This window comes from Lutjanus erythropterus, chromosome 5 (genome assembly GCF_056507025.1).
Source record: "Lutjanus erythropterus isolate fLutEry1 chromosome 5, fLutEry1.hap2, whole genome shotgun sequence".
NCBI lineage: Eukaryota > Metazoa > Chordata > Actinopteri > Lutjaniformes > Lutjanidae > Lutjanus > Lutjanus erythropterus.
In genome coordinates this window covers 34,839,794-34,858,363 of record NC_139321.1, presented here as the reverse complement: position 1 = coordinate 34,858,363, position 18,570 = coordinate 34,839,794, and the positions used below count along the sequence as shown (strand labels likewise).

Genomic DNA, 18,570 nt, shown 5'->3' with positions numbered 1-18,570 from the left:
TTGGCTTGTCCGTCATTGTATGACGGGTCATTTTTGGCCTCTCGGGTGCTCTTCCATGTTTTCTTCTGCCTAGCGTCCATCACAGAGCAGCCTTTTGAGATGCCACCTGCCTCCATTCACAACACATGGCCCATCACAGTCACCAAGATGATCCTCACTTTGTGGCTATTATTTTTGGAGCAGCACAGGCTTATTTTTCTGACAACATATGGATAATGTGTTACTTAAGCCAGATTGAGTGAGCAGAACAGATTTTGGCATCTAATCTTTTTAAAGTTTTCTCTCACTTTTTGTAAATGTGTGTTAACTGTTTGAGCTGGCAAAATATTTTCCTTCTGCATGGAAACTATTTGAGCTACAGCCAAGTTTGACACTGAGAGACAGCCAAGTGACCTAAATGTGGTTTTATAGTGCATCTGTTCTTCATGAAAGTACATTATGTGATTTTTTTAAGTACAGTCAAGCATTCTGCTACACACTGGACTGGACTGACTGACTGTGTATTTATTAACATCTTTAATAATACTACAAACCGGTAGAGTTAGACTTGTTCTGTCCCTTTTTTCTTTTTGTTAAGCTAGAGGGACACTTTTTACACTGACCTTAGGAAGAAAACAACACAGACATTCTGCAACACAAACTTATTTTTCTACAGATGTTTGTGCTATCTATATACTCAAAAATTCTAAATGCAGGGACACCGAGGTTTATTCTCTAATAGAGATGAAACTGTATGAAACTTTTATATCACAATTATGGTGCAAAATTGTTTTTTCCAGTTCTGATCCAATTCTGATATTTGAATTTGGATACCTGCCGACACAGATGCTATAACAATGCAAGCGCTCTTTTTTTTCTTGATGTTTATGATCATTTATGTTTTATGAGTAGTAGTAGCAGTAGTAGTAGTAATAGTAGTAAGATTACATGGGCCTGAAACAGAACAGTCTGGAAAGCTTATGTAGTTTGTTTAATATCAGTGGTATAATGGCATCCTTCAACCATTTTGGCGGGCTGTAGGATTCTGGTTCATGAAATTCAGATGTGCAGCTGATAGGCTGAGAGACAGCCCTCATTTGCAAAATTTCCCATGGTGCATTTAAGTTCACATGGTGAGTTTAAGTTTGCTACTTCCAAAATGTCACTTTTTGTTAGTCTTTGTAATGTGTTTGTCATGTGTTTCTAATGTGGTGGTTTATGCTGATAACTGTCATTTTTGTGCTGCTGTATTGTTACACTGTGTGAGGTGGTGCATTTTTCCACTCCAGCTGTATCATAACCCTGTAATCTAGAATTTGTCTTCCTTATATTACATGCAAATGCAGAACATAAGTAACACTAATACTTAGCTCTCAGTTTGCACTGCTTTAGCATAGTGTGAAGTGCTTATAAATTTAAAACATTGCAAACGTGTGGTGTTGTGGAATTAAGGTGCGAATGCAGATCACATTTATAAGCCAATATCAGGCCCCGATAATGACTCTGGATCGGATTAGTCACATCTTTCATTGGTCACTCATCACGTCCTGTGGTATTGTAAAATGTTCTGAAAATGTTCAAAAAGTACTGATACACACACTGAAATCATTTTATTAATTTTTATATTGAGAAATTCTCAATGATTTGAAATGGCACCATGCCCTTTGCAATATCAATGTTTTAATTTACATCAAATAAACCCATGTTGTGCCTGGTTCTGGGAGATTGTTGCCAGCTTTGGTTGATGCTTGACAGTGTTTACCATTTGTTTTTCAAAGCGTGGTAATCAGACACAGTATTAATTTAAATTTATAACGGTATTACTAATGATCTGGAATTTTATTGTGGTTTATTGCGAAAACACAAATCGTTTCATCCCTATTCCCCAATAAATTGGTCCCAGCATTGTGCAGTTGTGACATATAAAGGCCCTTTCAGACCTACTTCATTGGGTCCAGACTTTCTGACTTTCCGCTTTGATCCAAACCAGAATTACAGGTCTGAAACCTTGCTCGGACCCTGACCCGGACCAAACAGCCAAACCCTGCTATGACCAAGAAATGGTTTGTTTCATTTCTTGTGTCAAAACATTTTTTGAAAGGTTCAGGCTTTCGTTACAGGAAGTTCGACTAGGCTATGTCCAGAACCAGGAAAAGGACAAACAACGCAACAAAACAAAATGAGCCACAGCAGCACATAGGGAGAGGAAGAGACCATTTGTTTAATGCGCATTTGGTCGAATGACTTTACCATGACCATGAACTTTGGTTCAGAACTTGGTTTGGACTTTTAGGTGTGTAGAGGCACCAAAATTCCCATGTAAAACTCAATATCATATTGTATACATCAGGACACACACAGAGATAACTTTCCTGGAACAGTGCAAAATCTATACATAATGATGCACAATGTTTATGAGGAGAGAAGAAGCCGCATGATATTTCCATCCTCTCTGTTGTACTATAATAGGCGGGAACTATTTCAAAAACTCAGCTAACACCATTCTATACACAGAGGTCTTAGGATGGTTTATAAATCCAGCAGTAACCCAGAATGTGCTTTATGTTCCTGCCAGTAAACATTTTTGGAAGGAACAGCGGCAGTCAAACTGTTGATGTTTCATTTTGGAAAGCAAGCCGTCATTTCCATACAGCCTAATTTTAGATTCCTGTGTCCAACTGGTCCTCGAGCAACAGCACGAATAGCTGCCGCTGGCTCTTCTCTGGCCAATTCCTACACCTTCGCCTTTTCTGAGAAGCAGACAAGGAAATATATCTTCCCTCTGGCTCACTATCAAGCTGCCAGTACCGCATTCGATTCTGGGGAGATTTAACACAACCACTGACTGTAATCAACGAGGAAAACCCAACCTGAGAAGCAGCAAAAAACACACACACACTCACACACAATTTATTTCATCTCACAACATCAAAGTAGTCATCGTCTCCTGATGAATACAATCATAAAGTGAAAGTAGACGTGTTAACCACAGTGGACGCGGGGCGTTGTTCGGCTGAGGGAGGTGTAAATGATGAGAGAGAGTTTCCTGAGATCAAATACCCCACAGAGTGATAAATTGAGGGGGAGAGGTGACCAGCTGTCCCCTCTGTCTCTTCCCGGATTCGTTTTGAACCTCCTTCACTTTCATTCTCTTTCTGTCTTTCGCCGGGCGTCCAGAGGGAAGAAGGGAAGAGATACCATCTGGGAGTCCGTCATCTCTCTTTCTCTGGCTTTGTCTTGATCCAATCTCTGTCCTTCTCCTGGCTTCTGTTTCTTTCAGTTCTCTCCTTTCTTGGTCCTTTTTCTTTTTCTCTGCTTTTCTCCTTCTTCTGAGTCTTTCACTTGATCTCATTTCTCCTCCCGTCCTCTATCTTATTCCTGTTCCTCCTTCATTCCCCTGTTGAATTTTCTCATCCCTGCCTTCCATCTCTGGTCCTCTCATTACAAGACACACCCTGGTTTATCATCAATTTTACTCTAAACAAGACTGTGATTGACTCTTCCTCAATCTCAAACAACTTTGTCCTATCCTGTTTCCTGTAGATACGCTATATGCTATGCTCCTTTGTATCCTGACCTCCCTTCCCACACCCTTGATATTTTGTAGTCTACCCCAACCTGTGCATCGCTAAGTGATTATGGGATTTGGGGGCAGCTGAGAACCGGTTGCTGGAGACTATGGCTGGAGAGGCAGTGTTAGGGGCTTTGGGTCAGGGTTATGGGGCTGAGGGCCCTGCCTGGGTCCACTGGAGCATGCTGGCATGAAAAGTTAGCTCATAAATTCAGAAAAACAAAGCAAATTCATTTTTTCACAAGTGAGTGAATGAGCTTTATGCCTATATGTTGAAAAGAAAAACAAATTTTGAAGATGGGTAAAAGATGCTGCTAGGGGAGCTGACATATACTGCAATACTGTGTATAGTCACATCTTAATTTAGCTAATGTTTGCCCAATGCTGGCTAACTAGCCAGCTGATAATTGATGTAGATTAGCTTGCTAATTAGCTAGTGTTTTAATGAAGCTAAGCATAAGTTCAATCAGGAACTCTTTATGCCTCATTCATCCCTAACTATCTTTCTCTCCCCCTCTCTCTTACCCACTTATTCTCAATCAGCTATCCATGGGCACTCTCTCACTCAACCAACCAGATTTAGCCACAATCTCCATCAGCCAATCATGTTGTGTCAAAACTTTAAATCTGTTTTCATCTCTGCTGCTTTCAGCTGTCATTTCTGCACAGAATTGTTGTGACCCTCTACAACCCCTTTCTCCTCCAGTTCTTCAGGTTGAGCTCATCAGAAATCCAGTCCTCATCTCATCCAGGTCTTCAGCCGTCCCCTCACCACCACCACCAGTGTCTAGACTCCATCGGGGGGCTTCCTTTACTAATCACGGCTTCACTACCCCCTTTATACATGTTGATGTCACGATGGAGGTTAACCACAAAAGACTTTTCTCTCAATAGTGCACATGTAAAATAAATATATTATATATAGTCCACTCAGAACAAAGTCTCTCCTGCTTGAACTAACATTAATAGATGTAACTACCTACCTAACAATTGATGAAGATTAGTTAGCTAGTTAGCTAGCGTTTTGTCAACATTGGTTTTATATGTTTTGTTTTGATGTTTTTATCAGACATTTTGCTCACATTATCTAACTTAAGATGCAATATATGTCGCTTTTACAGGCCCCTCACCAACATCTTTTAATCATGCGCAAAATTAGTTTTTCTTCTTGGATTAGATGAAAGTTGACCAAGGTTCTGCTGGATACCAAGCTTGCTCAACTGTTTGTTATTGGACCACAGAGTAAAAAAGGACCGGACTCACAAAATGAACATCGTGCTGTATTGAAGAACACTTGAAACTAGTGACTGAGACGATGAACTCAAAATGTTTACTGAGGTAATAAATCAGTTGAGAAGCAGGGTCATTTTCTCATTAGCTTAAATACAGTCAACCAGCAGAGTCGCCCCCTGCTGGCCATTATAAAGATAAAGAAAGCAGGTTAAAGGCATTTTCTTATCCTTCTTTCACTTAATGCATGCTGTCCAATCTTGTTTTTTCCACCTGCATTCTTCTGCTGTCTCCTCCTCCTCCCTCCTGCTTCCTTCTTTCCTTTGTCCTTTCCTTACTCCTTGATTTGTTTTTATCTTTTGTCTTCCTCTCTTTTTTGCTTCCTGCTTTTTCCTTCCCTCCCCCCCCTACATCGGTGCACGGCACTTGTATGCACTGAGGATTTTCCACTTTCTGCATGTATCACTCTAACTGGTCCATAATTGGTTCTGGTGTGAAACTCCCCACTGGAAGATTTGATACGTGAACACACTCTACTGATCTGCATCCAAAAGAAACATTTCCAGAGTAGATTTTCATGCAGTGCCAATTCCAGGATATATAGGATATAAGGCTTTGTTCAGAGTGTCAGTCCTCATAAACTAAAGTGGGAGAACATTTATTACTGCTTTGGACCGACACTCTGCCCAGACCTGAAACAAGGACTCTGGGAGCAAAGGTCGAAAGTCTAGTACTCTATATGTTCCAGTGAAGCTTGTATGCAATGTTATGATTTCAGATATTTTTGGAAAATTAAAGAAAAAAAAAAAAAAAAACTTGCTTGATGACCTACCTAGGAAGTACCTTTTCTAAGAAGTATGTGCATGGCTTGGTTTTCTTACTGAGCTTTCAATTATTTAGTGAGAATCTGGGTTTTCTTGGGAATGAAACTGCAGTACATGAAGGAGTTCATGTGACAGAATCAAGTCAAACTGTGAATCATGTCACTCTGCACTGCATTAATTTCAGCTTCCTTGCCACATGATTGAATACATTTACTGAGAGAGACACTTAATATTTACCGGCTCCTCCCAGCACCTTTAAATTAAAACGCAGCGGTAAGCTGGGCTTGTTAGAAACTTTCAGGAATTTTCCCTTTATTGTTTCCTAAGTGATCAAGAGTCGACCCAGCACCGTCCTTGAGCTTAATCTGTTCACTAGCATTCAAACAGCACTCCTTTATCAGCAATTAAGCCATCAGATAAATGAGGCATGAAAACCTCAGTCTTGGTAATGATTCACTGCTAAATGCTCTGATACCGTCTAGAAGACATGTTCATGCATTCCTCCTATAGCCTGTTGGATAAAGCAGTTTCCAGCTATCATCCACTGCCTCTGATTGGATGAGGTATTGATTATCAATACCATCAGGGTGAAGTGGGGTTGAAGTGAATTCTTACCATGGTCGTTTCTTGGATGGAGCCAAAACTGTTGATGAAAATGTTCACTCTGTCCTCCACGGGAATTCCTGGATTTAGAAAGAGGAAAGACAAGTTGAGGTAATTTTGTTATAATCAAAACAAATAAACTTTTCTAATCAAATAAATTTCCATATTAATTTAGTTGTACTTAACAAAACATGTTCAATAAGTTTAAGATTTTAAAGCTATAGAATAAACTTTCATATGGTGCTGATTTTGGAGGCCCCTGTGGACAAAAGCAGTAGTGTTTTCACCATAATAACTCCAAAATGACGTCAATAATATAATTAGCTAAATAAAAATCTCTTACTGCATATTGTTAACTGGCTACTGTATGACTTACTGTAACTGTGGCAGAGAAAATGTAAATACAGGGTCATTTCATCTGATTTCAAGAAAGAAGCCAATCCGGTAGCAGGCATTAAGAATAACTAGAGACAGTCTTGTTTTGATAATCAGTCAAAAACTCCTTGTGGGTAGTTTTAAACTGAACCAACAACTCTTCAATTGCACTGACGAATACTATAAAGTGAGCACTTGAATGACTTAGCATTCGCTATAAACACTGTGATACTTTCATCGGATGACTGTTTTTCAGCTTGTCTGTGCAGCTGCTCCCGCTGGAGTGATTTTGTTCCACGACTGGCATAAAGACAACATGTGAAATTGCTCCCAGTGAGTTTTATTAAAATTTAAGTGGAAGTGGGTAGAGACTGAATTCAATACTAACCTTCATCATGGTTCATAGTGTTTTCCTCATTGTGAAAACAAGCAACCATGACTTATCTTAAAGGTTTACAATGCAACATTTTTTCTAAAATGTTTAGACTCATATAATCATAATGTAATCATCACTTATAACCCACTAGAAGTATGTAAGGGTAGCTGTATCTGAAGAGACCCTGCCCTGCCTGTATCTTCTTTTTCCCTCATTCTTTTGCTGTGCTCTGGGCCCTTTACAAACCCAACATGTTGGTATTTGACGTCCTGGTATCTTTCTGGTGCGTTTATGAACAGCTTGAATCCTACTGATTGAAGTGTCAAACAGCAAGTTGTCATCATTTATGCTTTCTTCAAACTATAAAAAAGTTCTCAGAAGAGTTTTAACTCTCAGACAATGCATGCTGGGAAGTCTACAAATATGCTGATCATGTTTTTTTTTTTTTTTTCATTCATTCATTCATTCTTTCATTCATTATCCATAACCGTAACTTATCCTTGAAGGGTCACGGAGTGCTGGAGCCTATCCCAAATGACATTTGGTGGGAGGCAGGGTTCACCCTGGACAAGTCGCCAGTTCATCTCAGGGCTGACCCATACATTACAGACAACCATTCACACTCACGTTGGCCCTGTCCAGCCACAAACTCCCCAGCTCCCAGCCGGCTGGGTATTTCAAACTCAGGACCTTCTTGCTGCAAGGCAACAGTGTAACCACTGCACCACCGTATCACCCCATTATGTTTTTTTAAAGAAACTTAATTTAATGAGTTGTTAATGAGAACACTGTTCAGAACATTAATTCAGCTCATTTTTTCAAGTCAAAAGACTTCAAATTAGAAGTAAAATTAAAGTTTTCTATAAACAACAACTTGAAGTTGTAAAAATTGTATATTTCCATGACGTTAATGTGAAAAGTTTAGTTGATTCCACTAAAGTCCTGTGTGTGGTTTTTTTACAGTGAGCTGTCAGTATGCTTTGTAAAACCCTGTAAATCTTTATTTCTATATATTGTACCCCTCCCCATCCCCTCTGCTAAGCTAACACTGTGAACATATAAACTGTAATGTCTTTCTGCCTTTTGCATAAACTAATAAAATCCTTGGTGAGTGCAGTCTGCTAGCCCTGCTTTAAATAAATGATTTCCTTTGAGGTGTTTACTGGAGGCTCATGAGTTTTACAGGATAAATCAAATCAAGCAATTCACTAAATTAATGTGCATATTATGGAGGTGGCATACAGCTCACATCTTCCATGCATTAATGCAACCAAGCAAACTAATTAATATTCAAGAAACACTTGTGGTGTTCGCTTAAAATTCTCTATACGGTCTTTAAAGCAGCTAACCATTTTATAGGCCTGGGCAAAGTCCTTCACAAGGCACAGTTTAGGATGTAATTTGGGAGATTATGACACGGATGTTAATGGACGTTGAGTTTTCAGACCAGCCTAAAATCAAGAGCAGATGTCTGGCAGTTGGACCAGTCGTAAGGGAGCTGATTCTGCTCACAACCCATCAAACATCGAGTCCCACATACACCTCCTGCTGCCAACACCCAGAGGATGGAAACTAACTGAGGATCCACCTGAAGACTGGTAAGACCATCAGTCAGACGGAGAGGTCGCCAATCAATCCTTTAATATGTTTTTTAGCTGTTTCTGTGAGACTGAGGTCTGGTACTCCCTACAGTCTGGCATTTGTACTACACTGTAAACACTATAAAGATGGATTGGTGGTGGTAAGTAAGGCATGAAAAAAAATCAGTAACAGATTTTAGAGGGAGAGAGAAGCTTTTTTGTTTCTGTAGAATTTCAGTGTTTCTCATTATAAAACAGCTAGTTCCCACCAAGTAATTAGATTAGAAAAGAGTCTGAGAGAATGTGTTTTAATACCTGTTACACTAAACGTTACAGTGTCTGACGGGTAGAGACCACAGAGACAGAACAAAAAAGAGGCGTCTCACGCGCTCTAATCTGATAAAGTACATGGAGTTTAATAAAAGAACAGCTTTTGACCTAACAATCAGGAGTTTGCGTGAAAGTGGATCGACACCACCTTTTCCAAACTAGTTTTTTGGTCTGCACCAGGGTGAGTGTCACAAATATAAATTTTGACTTTTAGTCTGTTAAAAAGGCTGAGCTTAATGCAGTCTTGAGGCAGATTTATCGATGTATCTGGACAACTAAAGTAACTTGTGGTGGACTAATGTTAGCGGACAGGACAATGTTTATGTGTTGCTCGGTAACAGTCAAGTCCCAGTCCAGTAGCAAATTTGTGTTAGCAGAGTAAAAACAAAGGATTAAAATAAACAAACTAATTCTAATCTGTTGTCTCTTATTTCTGGTAAGTAATAAATACCACATGTAGAACTATTGTATAAAAGCAAAATCACAGTCGAGGTCGTACTGTCGTACCGTAAATCAGCACGGCTATGATTTAGGTCACAGGCATTCCCTCTTATGAAATACTGCCTCATTAACATCAAGAAATAATGTAAACTGAATGTGAATTAACAGTAGTTGCACCAAAAAGTCAAAATTCACACTAAATGTTGTTTCTAAAGATCTGAGTTTTAAGTCACAGCCTGTGTGTCTCAATAAGCACCATGCTGAATTATCTATTCGATTAGCAACTGTGTTATAGAACATGTTACATATGTAAGCTATGCATAACAGGAAATGAATTTGCATCATGCATCATTTATGCAAAATCCCATTCCTGCACCAAGTTTATGAAAGAAATGTGGAGGTATGTATTCATATATGCGTTTTCTTTTAATTAGCATGACAGCACTACTGCAGCAAAAATGTAAATTACAAATAGACAGAGACAGATGAAGAGGAAAAGAGACTAACCTTTGAAGTTGGGCCTTATTCTGGGATCATAGCTGATCAGTAACCTGTTCAAGATGTTACTGGTTGAATTTGCAGGGACCCGGGCCAGATCCTCAGATGACAGCTGTCTGCAAACAAAAAAGACAGAGAGGAAACTGTAGGCACGATAGCAGGTCACATTCCTGGCAGATGAGCAGCGCAGATGCACAGTACACACTCTTCTACTCTGTATACATTTTGATTAAACTATAACCTGACAGAGCTCCCAGTTAGGGAATGAATTAGCCTTTTACCATTTAGAACAAGCAGGGGGAAGTTGACATGATCCATGGCAGATAGAGGACAATTTTCTAGGACAAACACCCTTTGACTAAAAATCAGCATAAATATATTATGATTTAATCTACAGCCATGTTAGCAACTCTGATAGGCTGTGGTAGCTGCATTGAGCAAGATGCTATCAGTGACAATGCTAACATGCTGATGTTAGGTAGCCCAGTATTTATCGGGTGTTATCCCTATGCTAAGGGTGGGAATCTCTACCTCAAGATTCAATTAGATTATAGTTCAGAGGGCTATGATTCCATGATAAAACAATTCTCAAAGCATCAAAATTTTAAACATTCAAGCCATGGTTATATTTATCTGCAGCTGCTCATGTTTCGTTTAACTGAATTAATAGAAAAGGGGGCACAATTTTCAATCTCTTGCTCCAGTTTCCCTGAAATACAATATGAAACATAACCGGCAATTAAATGGTCTGCAGCCTTCTTATTTAAAAAGAAAGGTTAACTGCATTAATTAATGAATTAATCAGTTTGAAAGAATCTTACAGTCCCCTGCCTGTATGACAATAAAAAAAGAGGAGGAGGCGTAGTGTTTCACTGTGTGTGGTGTTATTAACATTGTGTCTCCTGCAGTGGAGAGCAGCTCTGAGGAAAGACCTCGCCGTCCAACATGCAGAGCAGGTACAGAGTTTTTACGATGAAACAGACGGGAGCAGAGAGTTATTTTCTTCATCACAGAGTTAGTTGAAGTTGTTTAATGCCGCGGTGTGTGTCGCTCAGCCGCTCTCGTTTGTTACAGCTGGTCGCTGCTCCAGCTGGCATTAGCTAACTGAAAATGTGACTATATAGTATATGTCACTTTTACAGGTTCCCCACCAACATCTTCACACCAAAGTTTGGTTTCTCTATTCAACATAGCTGAGCCTTGCACACAGAATATCTACAGAAAAAACAATAAACTGGACTGAGGTTCCAGAGAAAAAAGGGGTGGGACATAGGAAGGGTCAACAGCAGCACCCTGACTCTGTTTGACCTGTATGGACCAGAACCTTAATTGTTTGTAAGCCCGGTGTTTACCCTATGAAAGAAGTTCTATTAGCACTAAACATAGTACAGCTAAGGTTTACATTGACTAAGAATATTAGAAGATGTAGGTGTCAAATGGTTGATACATAGACCTTTTTCAAAGCAGCCATTAAGGGTAAACACAGGTGTTACCAGTGATACTAATTAAGGTCCCATTCCATTCAGGTCAAACATAGTCAGAGTGCTGCTATTGTGTATTTTTCTCACTGGAAAGGCTCAAATACACTGAATTGAACAGGACCTTAATTAGTTTGTTCATAACACCTGTGTTTACCCTACTACTTCATATCAATATGGCTGTCATGAAAAAGGTCTTTACAGTAACATATTTGAATTCTATTATTATATATTAAAATTTGCAAAGTAAACAATTAAAAACTAATAACTATTTTTTTCTAGATTCACTTTTAGCTGCCTTGAGAAAAATCCATCCAAGAAATTGAGTCAATTAATCTGCCATGTGGGTGGCAAAGAGTATAACTGACTTGTCAAGAAAAACAATCTGTTTCTTTGCAGGGTCGATCACTTTTTATTGAACCCAAAGTGAAAATTTCTCTTTGAACTATCCTGCAAACTAGCAAAAAACATCTGTCTACTGAAAATTACCACCATAGCATAAAGCGGTGACTTTCAAAGATGTTCAGCCAAACATCATTTGTTTCTGAAGCTGACTGTTGAAAAAAACAATGGGACAAAGAGTGGGAAAGGGGGAGAACAGGATCTGGCAGCAGAGAAAGGAGAAACAGAAAGCCTCCTCGTGGGTGGCAATGATTTCTCCTGCCAAAGAATTTCCCCTTCTCAAAGCACTTTACATATCATTATGTAAACCTTATCATGCACTGAGGATGAGTTAAAGTGCTCCACAGGAATGCTACGCAGTGTGTGTACGTTCTGCGGTTCCCCTGATCAAAGTGAAACACATAATTCCTATCCGCTAAACCTCGTTTTTTTTTTCCCCCTCTTTTAACAGACCCTTCTGACAACCTCAAGCACAACAGCTAAACTGGAACCAAGTGGTTCCCTTGATCCACAAAGGCATCCGCAGCACTAAACACGAAATATGTCATACAGCTTACACTTGCCAATACTGGGACTACATCAAACGCTTTCTCCCTCATTTCAGGAAGTTTCATTGTCGAGCCATTTGTTACCATTTAAGGAAGCAGAGGCAGCTCTCCACTGCATCGAGACAATGGACAGTCCAAAGACGTAGTAGGAAATATTGATGTTCGTTCCATTATGACACACATGCAGAATTTACCTTACGAACTTCCCCACTTACTTAAGACTCCCTTGCACAGTTGCACAATGTTAGACAGCTGCAGACAGCTGGCAAAGAGTACATAAGAGAGTGAAAGGAGTGGCCAGTGTAGCAATCACATGCTTTTGTTGGATTTGGTGTTGATTTCTGGAAAGTCTATTGTTCCTAATTGACTTTGTTACAGTCTCCTGTCAGACTTGAGTAACTCTGCAGTGAACCAGCTGATGAGATCTGGTTAGCGTATCCGTATTTTCAAATTCCCAACGCGTGACCATTCATAGGCCCACTGTATGCATAAGTGCATGCACACATGTATGCACTTAGGCATGCACCACAGAAGCATTTTCATCAGGATGGGGGATTTCAGTGCTCACCTACCGAGCACACCTTTCAGCACCATGAACACAGCATTTTCGCTGCAAAGGAAGGAGTAAAGGCTTGCCGCTGGGTTCTCTTTGACACGATAGCTGACTGTCAGAAAGAGCCGCAAGCGTAATTGCCTATGACACTTGACTATGAGTCATAGTAGCAACAGTCCTGACAATGACACATTGACTGACACATACAGACAAATCAGAGCTAAATTTTGACATGTAGTGGTGCATTGTTTGTTTTTTATATTGGATTTGGGAACTATAAGTGGGACAGAAAATGATAAATAACTATGTAACAGCTGGAAACAAGTATAATATTAGGATTACTATTATTTTAATTGTGTTGAAATCTGTAACAATTTGTAGTGAATGCTGAAGTTGGGTTAATGCTTGCAGTCTTTTATAGAGTCCCGTCCTCACACCCTGCATGCTGTCATTGTCTCTATTGGACCCAGAAGTCCCGAACACAGTAAAATAAGAAAACGCAGGTAGATTTTCTACAGATACAGACATCAGTCAATTTATTGTTTTTTTTAGAAACGTCCAATTTAAAAACAAAAAACACGTTAAAGGAGAAGCCCACTGATTTCACACACACACGCTGGTTTACCAGTCACTGGGAGTACCACTGCCAATGAACAACATAAAGTCCATGTTACCAACTGGTGTCATGGAGGCAAGGGTGGATTATGGGAAATGTAGGATCCAGCAATTTTGGAGCGTGATACTGAGGACTAAAAGTCAGGTCTGCTGCAATGATTTTAAGATTTTTTTAAATCTATGTCACATTAATATATATGTATAAAAACATATTTCAGAAGTCTTTTGAGCAGATAGCAACATTTAAACCATAAAGTTTAAGTTACTGAAAGGCGATGAATTGATACATTTTTAAAGGTCAATATAATAACAATAGTTTGGAGCGGGAAAAAGCTGGTAGCTGATTAACTGACCAAACATCTATAACAAATCAACCTTAAAAATCAAGCTGGGAGTGTTTTTAGCTATTATTTTCCCTCAAAGTCAGGCATTCCAGTTGAGAAGCCTGACATTACAATAGAGGATACAAAGCCTGTCTGCATTCTCTCCAGATAGATGGCTCCTCTGCTTATCATAGTCTCCGTGCAAAATGGTGGTGTACATCCCCACATGACGAGTGGAGGCTGCGCAGCCATCAGCCACCATCAAAATCACGTTCCACCAATACCCGTGGTTTGTAAAATGTATCTGTGCCTCTAGACACTACTGTGCTTTATATTTGCAATAAATGCCACACGCAGTCTGGATTTCATGTTGTTTTTTACACCGTATGACAGCACAAGGTGTTGTTTGTCTCATTACTTACGATGGACAGTAAACCTGCTTCCCTTTTTTCTTTCCCTTCTTTGTTCCTTTTTCTTTGGCTGATCCTCCCTCCAGACAAAGAGAGACGACCAGGAGAATGATGGCGAGCTTCTTAATGCCCATTCTGCTGTGAGTTGAGCCTGTGGAGACAAAAAAAAAACAAACTGTTTAAAATAAAGACAAGATTCTACAGCTTTAAAACTTACTCAAGCTCGGCGGTGTGCAAATCAATAACCTAAACTGAACTGTTTTCTCTGCACATTCAACAAATCATTAATTTGCAGGTGAAGACAGAAACTACTTATTTTATTTACTTATTGCAAACTGAGACCTTCCCTCTTGCTTTCCTGGCGTGATTCATCCCCGTTTGCTCTGGATGCGTGTCACATACAGCAAATGTCCGAAATGTAAATGAATCAGTCTGACATGGTTTAATCAAGTACTTCAAGTTCGAATCATAAATCCAATCACTGGAGCAACGCACCTGAATAAAGATGGTCACTCAGGGCTCGTCAGGTGAATGTGACCTCTAAAGGAAGGCATAAAATGAATATTACCTGAAATATCCTCTGCTTCAGTCTACAACTTGCAGCTGCACACAGCTGTAGATTCTCCACAGCTGTTTAGTATGATCTTTATAAACTATATCATTTGGTTTGATCTATGATAGCAGTTGTGTTATAGTTCAATCCTTTTCTTACACCACAAATGCTAAAATGTGAGAGATAATATGGTCTGGGGTGTTTACCATAAATCTCTTTGTTAGAGAGTCCAAAGCCAGGTCTAACCGTAACACAGCTGTACATAAACAAATGCACACTTCTACGTAAAGGCGAGGCATTTTTGCATTTCTTGATAGCCTCCATTAATCAGCTAGCAGCCATAGTACCTGTGTGATTCATTCCCCATCTAGGAAAGTGCTGCCCTTTCATTGCATAGGGACACTGAGACTAACAGCAAAGCCAACAGCCTCACACTCCTCCCCACCACCACCGCCGCCGCCGCCACCCTCCGCCCTGCCAGCCAGCACAACTGTATATTAACTGAAGCAGTTTATTGTCTAGACAGAGACGCTCTCTCCCTCTTTCTCGCTGCCTTGGCCCACTAACTCCCCGACTGCTCCCGGCCTGCGCATTGATCATCATCCTCTTCACTGGAAATCATTCCCAGCGCTCCGCTCAGCACCTTCCTTCTCATTGCGAGCACCTTGTCTCACCCCGAGCTAAGCCAACATTGTTTTATCAGTTTGGATGATTCCTGTAAAATGGGAGAAGTGTTGGAGTTCCCATCGCGGAGGTGAAAATGTCCAGCACACGTCAACACTGACCCGCACGGATCAGATGGCAGCAGCTGGAGCGGTGGGGAATGTTTAACTTGGCAAGCGAACACATTTCTTGGAAATCATTCCTTGTCTGGCCTACAAATCCTGCATCTTCTTTCTAGAATTTTGCTATATGATAGGGTTGTCACAATATCAGCTTTCACTACATGATTATTGATAAATGATATTGTCATGCTATCCATAGAAAACTTGGAAAAAATGCTTTCAGTCACATTATTGTTTAACTGTGTTATTTTGCGTGTTGTCTCTTTATTAATTACACTTAAAATACAAGTACAGACAGGTGGAGAGAATCTGCAACCATATCTGTAACTAATTTAAAATCAGACAGTAACTTTAAGAGGCACTGAATTATTTACACAATATTATGTGTATCAGTAAAGTCATATCAATACATACTTGCCTTCCGATTTTCCCGGCAGACTCCATGTTTTCATTGCTCTATCCTGGTTTCCTCTCAGGGTCACGATTCTCCCATATTTGTCCTGATTCATGACATAAGTTAACTTTTCGTAGAGAATGTTAAATACTGTGGTCCCATTATGTTTTCCATATTATAATTGTCATTTTAAGTCATCTGTTCACAGAAAATATGTATGTTACTTATTATTGTGTTATTTTCATACTTTAAAAGCCACCAGAATGCAAGAAACAACGTCTATGACCCCTAGACTCCCGAGATTGGCAAGTATGCATCAGTATTTCCTTTTTTAAAAATCGCTGTTATCATCAGTACCAGAATATCACAACACCCTACTTTTCCTACATTACGTCTCCCACCTCAGACCATGTACTTCTCTCAGGAGAGTGAAAGAGCACAGACTGGATTCATAACTAGTGCACACACCACTGAAGAGATAAAATAAGTTAGGTTGCAAAATAAGTCATAGTCTCCATATTGCCATTCTCTGGCATAAACATACAGCAGATTATAACACTGTTTCCTGGCCCTTTTGGCTCTGACCTTAAATATGAGCAGATTAACCAAAGAGTGTCGATCCCTACCCAGATTTTTAATTTTTTAACAGTTCTTAGAGCCCTAAAGAGGTGAAACTCTTAATTATTTCATGAGAAAAAAAACTTACATAGCACAGTGTTTGGGCATAAACACTGAACATAGGTTTTGAATCATTGTCTACCCTTAAGATTTGTCCTGTGATGCAGCCCCTTGCAGGGTGATGTTTTGTCCTTGGATTTTTCAATTTTAAGAGTTTTTTGACTCCTGAAGAGGTAAAACTCCCTATTTTACAAGAGGAATAACAGCAAAGTCATAAATAACCATAGTTTTGTGAAATGGAAATGTATTATTGGCTTCAAGCAGTTGTAGTAATATAAGAAATGGATTGGCAATTTTTTTTCATTCATAAAATATTAAAAATATTTGCACAGTTCAGCTCCACTAAATTATGGTTTATTACCCAAATTTAAACCTCAATCAAGCTGTTATCATAAGCTGTTTTTTGTGATCACTTGTGTCATGGTGCACAATGTATTTAGTGTATTGTATATCTGTATTTGTATTTGGACTACAGATGTAAATTTTTGCTAAAATCAGGTCTGTTCTCATCATGTATTTTTATACTGATGTTCACTAACGTGCTGTCCTTATCAAATAAATAAATAAAGTCAAGTAAAGTTTTTGGGGTGACAAATGTGTGGCATATTGGAGCAGATCTGAGTGACCTGTTTGATTTTGCGGATCTTGTGTTGAAGCTGACGCAGGTCTGCAGGTTGCTGTGGGTACAGTCACAAAAATCATATAAATCTGAAGAGATAACAAGGACGCCCAGGCTAAACGGAGCCCTTTGGAGAGAAATGTGGGCTCAGCTGAGAACGAGTCCATAAATTGACCTTGGCACTGCCTGAGTCAACCCTGTGCCACCACTGTGGAACACTGCCTCCGCTGTGTTTTACTACTGGCAATGTTAAAACTGCAGAGGCTTTGTCATACAGTGGCTGACAGTGACTCAAGCAGCCTTACATGGCATGCCCCGTGGGACCAAGGTCAATCAGCACTTCTGCTCTGCTGACATGACTTCCTCAGGCGGTGCATTTATTTTCTCATCATATTTACTATCATTTTAGCTTCTTGGTTGTAAAACATGACATTCTATAAAAAAATAATTCCTATGGGTGAATAAGTGATCATTATGTATGAGAAATTAATATTAACAGTGTTACAATAAAGCAGGTTCTCCCATTTGTAACCTCAGTACAATGTAAAATAAATAATCCCATCTAACATGTGGACCTCATTTCCCATCATGCTTGCATGAAGTAGTCTGTTAGGTTAGCTATTTTATATTGCAAAATGCAAATGTTTGTGTCTGCTCAGAATATGGTGGTTTTCTGTTGACAATTATTTTGTGCTAGTTCATAGTTTTAATTATATGCAATGCAATATTTGCATATTTTTGAGTGGTTGTCCCTTACTGCTTGTGTCCACTGGGCACAGCTGCACCATGTTAGCATTCTACACAACCCTTCAAAGACATGCGGAGTTTATTTTTGATGGACTATCTGCACAGAGCAGATTGAGACAGCAAAGAGAATCCGGCCAATTTTCAAAATAAAAACACCCCGTGCTGACCTGCGATCATAAAAACAGACAAAAAAGAAGCTACGTAGCCTAATTATCTATGGTGATTGCACAAAAGGCAAGGAAAGAGGACCTAATCGACAAAATCTGAGCAAGAAAACATAATCAGGCAGGACAAGCACTCCACTGCTGGTGGGACACGCAGCCATTTGGAGGACGGATCAAAACTGTGGTGCGGACGTGCAGCGCCCAGTGGAATGAACGGGGTATGGTGAATGTTTTTAAGGAGCTGACACTGCTAAGACCTGCTTCCTGGCTCCACAACCATGTGGCGACCCCCAGAAATGATCTTGCGACCACATTGGGGGTCCCAACCCCCAGGTTGAGAACCACTGCAATAAAGCAATATGATTTAGTGTAAATTATATTTAATGCTCACTTTTGTTAGTAGAGTATAATACACCTCAGTGGAGTGTGTGGTGTTCTTGTCTAACTGTAAAATGCTGAGAAGGCCTGTGCCATGATTATATCAAAATATTGAT

At 39.6% G+C, this 18,570-nt stretch overlaps 1 protein-coding gene across 1 annotated transcript in view; it reads right to left on the bottom strand.

Annotated features, from left to right (window-relative positions):
- The window catches only part of glrbb (glycine receptor, beta b), a 41,350-nt gene extending 27,063 nt beyond the window's left edge, over positions 1-14,287 (bottom strand). The window contains exons 1-3 of the mRNA XM_084719721.1: positions 14,149-14,287; positions 9,817-9,923; positions 6,220-6,287 (exon numbers count right to left, since the gene is read on the bottom strand). Of these exons, the coding sequence (XP_084575847.1) occupies positions 6,220-6,287; positions 9,817-9,923; positions 14,149-14,270 (297 nt within the window). The 5' untranslated portion in view covers positions 14,271-14,287. The remainder of the gene's footprint in view (positions 1-6,219; positions 6,288-9,816; positions 9,924-14,148) is intronic.
- Positions 14,288-18,570: the final 4,283 nt, after the last annotated feature.